Below are 8,015 nucleotides of genomic sequence, written 5' to 3'. Positions count from 1 at the left end.
ATAGTAAACTAGCATGTCATATTCTAGCAGTGAAGCTTTTACCGTCGTGGATTAGATTAATTAGATTTAATTGAAGCAGCTTTACACTTATTTGCTTTATTTATCAATATCCGGATAGATCACTGCTGGAGAATGTCATATTGGTACCAGCACGTTAGTGCCGGTCCAATAGGAGCCGGCACTAACGTGCATGTACAGTACAAGGCGGGCACGTTAGTGCCGGCTAGCAACACCAGCCGGCACTAACGTGCCATCCCCCAACGGTTCGCTCGCATGCCACAACGGTCATAAGACACGTTAGTGCCGGCTGGAAATTCTAGCCGGCACTAACTTGGTCAATTACAAGTTAGTGCCGGCTGGTAATTCTAGCCGGCACTAAAAGTACACACTTAGTGCCGGCTAGAACCACCAGCCGGCACTAAATTGCCCTGTATATCAGGCACTCCTTCTTCCCCAGCCCGACCATTTCATTTGGCCGAGCTCCTCCTCTCTCTCATGGCGTGTTAGAGGGGAGGTGCTGCCCATTTCCCTCCAAATTTGTGAGGATTTCACCCATCCAAGTGCACCAAAGGTTAGTAGCTTCTTCCACCCTTCTTTCACGGTGTTTATTCTTTGTTTCATGCTTTCTAGATAAAGAAAATAGTGATTTTAAGGTTGAGGAAAAATGAGCATAATTTTCCGATTTGTTCATTAATTTGAGCAAAATAGAATCGATTTGTTACTTTTTAGATAAGGTTTTCTAGATAGTTTGACTATGACACATTTAGAGTAATTTTTTTGAATTATTTCACGGGGACATGTGTACATGTTATAATGCAAAATTTTAAGAATTTTAAGGATGAGGGAAAATGAGCATGATTTATTAATTTGTTCATTAATTTGAGCAAGGTAGAATTTATTTGTTGCTTTTTAGAGAATGATTACTATATAGTTTGACTATCACACATTTAGAATGATTTTTTTGAATTATTTTATGGTGACATGTGTATATGTTATTGTGCCAATTTATTTTGCTATTTAGTTTAAATTTACTAGATATGTGGCCTATGACACACTTACATTTTTTTTGAATTACTTCATAGTAACCTGTTTTTAGGGATAATGAGCATGATTTTTTTAATTTGTACAGATGGACCGGCAATGGATGCACGGAAGCCGGAGCACCTCGGCATGGATTCAGGGTTTAGATTCTTTTCTCAAGGCGGCAATGGCAAATAGATCGCCAAAGGGTTTAATGTGTTGTCCATGCAGTGTTTGCGAAAATAAAAAGGAATTCCGAAAAAGAGATACTCTATGGAATCACCTGGCCTTGAATGGATTCATGAGTAACTATACCCTTTGGACCAAGCACGGCGAAGTTGGAGTTATGATGGAAGATAATGAAGAAGATGACGATGGTGATAACAATCTTCCAGATTGGGCATGGGTTCATGAAGCAGGTGGCTTTCAAGATGAACCAATGGACGAGGGTGAAGCAAATGTTGCACAAGAGGAGCCACCTGACGAGCTAGGTCAGGCGTTGCTTGATGCACATAAAGACAGTGAGACTATGAAGGAGGCATTAAAATTTGAGAAGATGTTGGAGGATCACAAAAAGCCGTTGTTCCCTTGTTGCAAACCGGAGCAGAAGAAGTTGGGTACCACGCTGGAGATGCTGAAATGGAAGGCAACTAATGGTGTCACCGATAAGGGATTTGGTGAGCTATTAAAGATTGTAAAGAACATGCTTCCTGAAGGTAATGAACTGCCGTCAACAACATACGAAGCTAAAAAGATGGTTTGCCCTCTTGGATTGGACGTGCAAAAGATTCACGCATGTCCTAACGACTGCATCCTGTATCGCGGCGAATACGAGAATTTGGAAGCTTGTCCTGTTTGCAGCGCATTGCGGTATAAGATCAGGCGAGATGATCCAGGTGATGTTGATGGGCAGCTGGTAAAGAAGAGAGTTCCCGCAAAGTTGGTGTGGTACTTCCCTATAATACCACGTCTGAAACGCTTTTTCAAAAATAAGGATAACGCTAAGTTGATGCGGTGGCACAAAGAAGATCGTAAGGAGGATCACATGATCAGACACCCAGCAGATGGGTCCCAGTGGAGAAATCTTAACCGAGAGTATCCTCAATTTGACAACGACCCAAGGAATATAAGATTTGCTCTAAGTGCGGATGGAATGAATCCGTATGGTGAGTTTGGCAGCGCTCATAGTACATGGCCCGTGACCCTATGTATGTTCAACCTTCCTCCTTGGTTGTGCCTGAAGCGTAAGTTCATCATGATGACGGTGCTTATAGAAGGGCCAAAAGAACCTGGCAACGACATTGATGTGTTCCTGCAACCCTTGATGGATGATCTCTTACTACTCTGGAAAGAAGAAGGTGTACGTGTGTGGGATGAGTATAAACAGGAGTCCTTCAACCTCCGAGCTTTGCTTTTTGTATGCATCAATGATTGGCCTGCACTTGCAAAACTTTCGGGACAGTCAAACATGGGATACATGGCCTGCACCCACTGTTATGATGAGACCGATAGCATTTATTTGAAACACTGTAAGAAGTGCGTATACATGGGCCATCGCCGATTCCTTCCTACCGATCACCCCCTAAGAACCGAAGGGAAGCATTTCAAAGGAGAACCCAAAACTCGTCCTAAGCCTCTGTTCCGTAATGGAAAGCGTGTATTCTCGATGATCAAGAATGTGAAGGTAGTATTTGGAAAGGGTCCCGGTAGCCAACCTGTTCCCAAGGATGACCAGGGACATGTTTCAATGTGGAAGAAGAAGTCTATATTGTGGAACCTACCTTATTGGCAAGTCTTACAAGTTCGCAACGCAATTGATGTGATGCATCTGTCGAAGAATCTTTGCGTGAACCTACTAGGCTTTCTGGGAGTGTATGGTAAGTCAAAAGACACTTTGGAAGCAAGGCGCGACATGCAGCAGCTAGCTGGGCGACAAGGCTTGCAACCCGAGAAGAGAGACAAAGGATGCCACTATTTAAAACCTGCTAGCTATAATCTGAGCAAAGAGGAGAAGGAAAGTATGTTCGATTGCTTGAACAGTATCAAGGTCCCGTCTGGGTACTCCTCAAATATACAAGGCATAATAAATGTGAAAGAGAAGAAATTCCAAAATTTGAAGTCCCATGACTGCCACGTCCTGATGACACAATTACTTCCGGTTATACTGAGGGGTGTTCTACCGGAAAATGTGAGATTGGCAGTTGTAAAGCTTTGTGCGTTCATGAATGAAATTTCGCAAAAAGTAATTAATCCAAATAATCTAATAAAGCTGCAGAAAGACATTGTCGAATGTCTTGTCAGCTTCGAGATGGTCTTCCCACCTTCCTTCTTCAACATTATGACACACCTTCTAGTTCATATTGTGACAGAAATAACTATCCTGGGTCCTGTTTTTCTACACAATATGTTCCCTTTCGAGAGGTTCATGGCCGTATTGAAGAAGTACGTGCGTAAACGTTCTCGCCCAGAAGGATGCATTGCTAAGGGCTATGGAACAGAGGAGGTCATTGAGTTTTGTGTTGACTATCTTCCTGATCTCAATCCGATTGGGCTCCCTGTGTCACACCATGAGGGGCGACTAAAGGGAAAAGGCACACTAGGAAAGAAATGTAATGTGAACATCCCTTGTAGTGAATTCAGCCAAGCGAACTTCACGGTTCTTCAGAATTCATCCAAGGTGGCTCCATATATTGACGAGCACATGAATATTATACTGTCTGAAAATCCACAGAAGAATCTTGCTTGGATTACACGCCAACATATAAAAACTTTTGACGGCTGGTTCAGACGAAAATTATTGGGCAAAAACACAGTTGATCAAGAACTTCAATGGCTTGCTAGGGGACCATCAATCACCGTGCAGCAATACCAAGGGTACGAAATCAATGGGTATACATTTTACACGAGAGCTCAAGACAAAAAAAGCACCAACCAAAATAGTGGTGTCCGTATGTGTATAGTAAATAGTAATGGAGAAAAGAACAATTACTATGGTGTCATAGATGAGATATGGGAACTTGAATATGGACCCATAGTTGTCCCTCTGTTTCGTTGCGAATGGGTGGTTGGAGGAGGCGTAACGAAGGACCGGTATGGGATGACCATAGTTGACTTTAAAAAGATTGGATATAAAGATGAACCATTCGTTCTAGCCAAGGATGTGACACAAGTGTTCTATGTGAAGGATATGTCGAGCAAACCGAAGAAAAAGTCGGATAAGACGCCTGAAGCAGACAAGGCTGGAAATGAGCCGAAACGGCACATAGTTCTTCCAGGAAAAAGAAAAGTTATTGGAGTTGATGATATTTCGGACAATTCGGAAGATTATGACCAGATTGATGACCTTCCTCCATTCTCAGTTGACGTTGACCCCAGCATCCTCTTATCCAAAGAGGACATGCCTTACTTACGCCGTGATCACGCGCAAGGCACTTTCGTCAAAAAGAAGATCATCAATGTTGCAGTAGATAATGATAATGAGTAGTAGTTTTATATAAATTATATATTGTATTTTCTCATTAAGTGATGTAATGTAACACATCGTGTCGTATTTATCTCAATTCTCGATACTATTCATGCAATTAGAACACAATATCATCTTCAGATAATATTATATTTTTGCATGGTATAAATATTATTTACTTTCACTAATTTTGCATTACTAGAAGCGTTGAAACAATAAATTACAAATAAATAATCAAGTAATTTGCGAATTGATTACATCATTGTATAAGCTATTACTGAAAAGTTTTTTGAATATTTTTGCATGGATAAAAATGAAATATTTTCGATTTATTATGAATAACAGAAGCATATATACATATAAACCGTATAAACTACACATAATTGATAATGCAAGCATATTCATTCATTTACTTCAATTACTATTTATTGTGTAGATATAATTAACAATATACTTAAAAAAACAAGACATCAATTTTTGTTTTGTTAATCTAATTATTAAGCCTATTACGAATAAATTTATTAATATTAAAGATTTTGTGTAAAAGAGAATTGGGGCGGGCAAAATTTGGTTCGCGCCAGGTGGGACAGGTTAGTGCCGGCTGGTAATTCTAGCCGGCACTAACGTACGAACATTAGTGCCGGCTAGAATTACCAGCCGGCACTAACATGGCCAGATGACGTCACAGAGGGCATGTTAGTGCCGGCTGGTATTGTTAGCCGGCACTAACCGAGCACTCCCCCCATAAATCCCTTCTCTCCCACACTTCACAAAATTCAGATCGACGTTCCCCGCCGCCCCCGTCCCCGGCCGTCCCTCCCCCGCGTGCGCCGCCGCGCGTCGTCGTCGACCTCCCCGGCCCGGCACGCCGTGCCGGCCGCGCAGCACTCGCGTCCCCCGCCGCGCCAGCGCGAGCTCGTCCCCCGGTGCCGCCCCGACGCCGCCCTGCCCCAGCCCGCGCGCTGCCCCGACCTCGTCGTCCTCGGCCGCGCCACTGCGCGCCTCGTCGTCGTCGCCGCCTGGTGCCTCGCCGGCGCAACCTCGTCCCGGGGCCGCCCCGACGCCGCCCCAACGCCCTGCGCTTCACCGGAAACGGCGCCGGCCTCCTCTTCGCCCAATCCCAGGTAAAGCTCTTGCTTCTTGTCTCATAAATATTTTCTAAAATTTGAGTGAACAGATTAGAGGAATATGCATTCCTTAATTCAGTGCAAATACAAAAACATCAACAATATGTCCATCAGCATTGATTCAGTGCATTCCTGAATTCCTGAATTGCAATTGGCTATTAGAATTTATCAGGTACCAATGTGTCACACCAATATGTAGAACTAACCTGGCAAACATCAACAATGATTGAATTGTTTCTAGCAATATGATTTGCCCAATATTCATCTGCAACTTCTTCATCTGATCGTCCATCAGCATCTCCAGAATTTATGTAAGGTCTATGTTTCACACGATTCAAGTCCTCATGGAGTCCATCCAAGAGGAATGCCAAAAGCTCCTGCAGTATTTTGTCAAGGTACAGATGCAGGAAAGAAAAAATAATAAGATGGAACACCAATCTAAAGAGACAACCAAACCTGTGAATCATGCTGGTTGTATCCACTGAACTGAGATGCAAACCGAGAAAGCTTCATTTTGAATGGTCTAGGAGAAACTGGGCCACGTCCTCCAGGAGCCCAGAGTTTTCTCAGTAGCTCACCAAAAGCTAATGCAAGTTCACCCTACATGACTACCATCAGAACTCAGTAAAATCAACACATGATGCTAGTGAAACTGAAACCAGAAAAAGCAACTATGTAGTAGCCAGATTTTTTTTGCAGGATTAAAATAAACTGTAGCTGTAGGAAATGTCCATCCCAAATGCTCATTTACAATAATCCTATGCGAGTACATAATAGCAAATAATCCTCCTCTTGGCAGGAGGAGCATACATAAACACCTCTGGAAGGTATTCTAAATGATCAGTGTTAATCTTTTTCATATCTTCCTTGGACCAATTGATAAAAAATATTGTTGCAAGTGAAGATTGTGGGACCCTGATAGAATCATTCAATTTTCCTATGACTGTGTTGCTATCATCAATCAATTGTAGCTGCAATTTGCTGCTGTCAGTATTATAACTATGCAAGGAGGGAGAATTTTGGGCAGCCAACTGTGGTGAGTCCTGATTTCTTAGCATGGGCACAAGCATTTTATGAACCAACTCATGGATATCAAAACCTGTTACAGTTTCATTGCGAGGTATTTGTGCAAGAAGAGGAACACCATAGGGTTTCCAAGATGCCAAACTGTTATTGTTTGCATGATCCCTACAAATAGCAAAGAATAATATTATCAGAATGAATTCGCAACAAGTATTTATGCTAATCATGTAAGCAGCATATTGCCATGGCATATGTCAGGTTCACTTCAATAAAAACCAAGCAAGCCACTACAGCTGTAATTCTAGCAAGAAGATAAATGTACATAAGTTTCTTTTTCATTTTGCTTACAAGTCTTCACGGCGATGCACAAACTGAATATAATTGGCCCTCTTTTCCAGTTTCGGGAGCCTATATACTGCCAGTCGGTCATCATCGCTTATTGTAGACAGTTGAAGCACTGGATCATCAAGAAAACGGTAGATCTTATGATTCCGTATCTGTAGATAAATTCAAGGAAATTTATAAGTACAGATGATCAATAAACCTGCCAACCTGTACATTAGGTCAAGTAAGCATAATGACGAACCTCGGCAATTAGAAGTTTCTCCACTTTTTTAAGTGAGCATGCATTGCCAAGGGCTTGTAATAGATCCCTGCACCTACCTTGCTTCGGTACATTTACAGTGAATTGTGTTGGTGGAACACTTCCATCACAAGTAAAAACCACGGTAGTCATGCTCCGGGTTGATGCAAATTGTAAGGGCAAGGAAAGATACATGAACGGGTCAAAAGTCACTGAAACCTTTCCACAGACTGGGCAGACCAAAGTTGACTTGTATTGGCCCTGGAAAATGATTATAGAAGGAAGTGTCTTAGCAATAATCAGGCAGAGAACCTAATTAGGAGGAACTAAATCCTGAGATAAAAACATGTCAATTCGCATGCAACATGCAGATGTGTGCACCTTGTGAGTTGTGACAGGTATGCAGCTCAAATGAATTACAGTGCCCAAAAGGGAAGATACACAAGTATCTATACATATATCCAAGAAACATCCTACACTCAAGAGTAAATACACAGATAGCAATATAAGTCTAATGCAGCTAATCCTACACTCTCTTTGTTTTTTATTGTTTCAGGCAGTGGAAATGGATCCTACGGACAACCAAGACGAGTTAATGCACGAGCTCATTCGTGGTAGTACTGGGCACATAGCTCCAGAGTTTGATGAGGACGAGAACGATGGCAGCCAATTTTTAAACTTGCATTATCATGGCGACGAGGAGCAAGATATTAGTGGGGAGGAAGAAGGAAATGTCGAGGAAGCCGAGGTATAAAAGTTTAGTGATTCTTTCAGGCATCAGGATAAACGTTTTGTCAAT

At 42.1% G+C, this 8,015-nt stretch overlaps 1 protein-coding gene across 1 annotated transcript; it reads right to left on the bottom strand.

Annotated features, from left to right (window-relative positions):
- Positions 1-6,116: 6,116 nt before the first annotated feature.
- On the bottom strand, positions 6,117-7,707 carry LOC120680066 (ubiquitin carboxyl-terminal hydrolase 5-like). Its single transcript, XM_039961709.1, has 3 exons — positions 7,220-7,707; positions 6,982-7,130; positions 6,117-6,798 (listed from the first exon to the last, which is right to left on the bottom strand). The coding sequence occupies exons 1-3, from the start codon at positions 7,409-7,411 to the stop codon at positions 6,369-6,371; spliced, it is 771 nt and encodes a 256-aa protein (XP_039817643.1). The 5' UTR covers positions 7,412-7,707; the 3' UTR covers positions 6,117-6,368.
- Positions 7,708-8,015: the final 308 nt, after the last annotated feature.

This window comes from Panicum virgatum, chromosome 6N (genome assembly GCF_016808335.1).
Source record: "Panicum virgatum strain AP13 chromosome 6N, P.virgatum_v5, whole genome shotgun sequence".
Classification (NCBI taxonomy): Eukaryota; Viridiplantae; Streptophyta; class Magnoliopsida; order Poales; family Poaceae; genus Panicum; species Panicum virgatum.
This window is presented reverse-complemented; position numbering and strand designations above follow the sequence as displayed.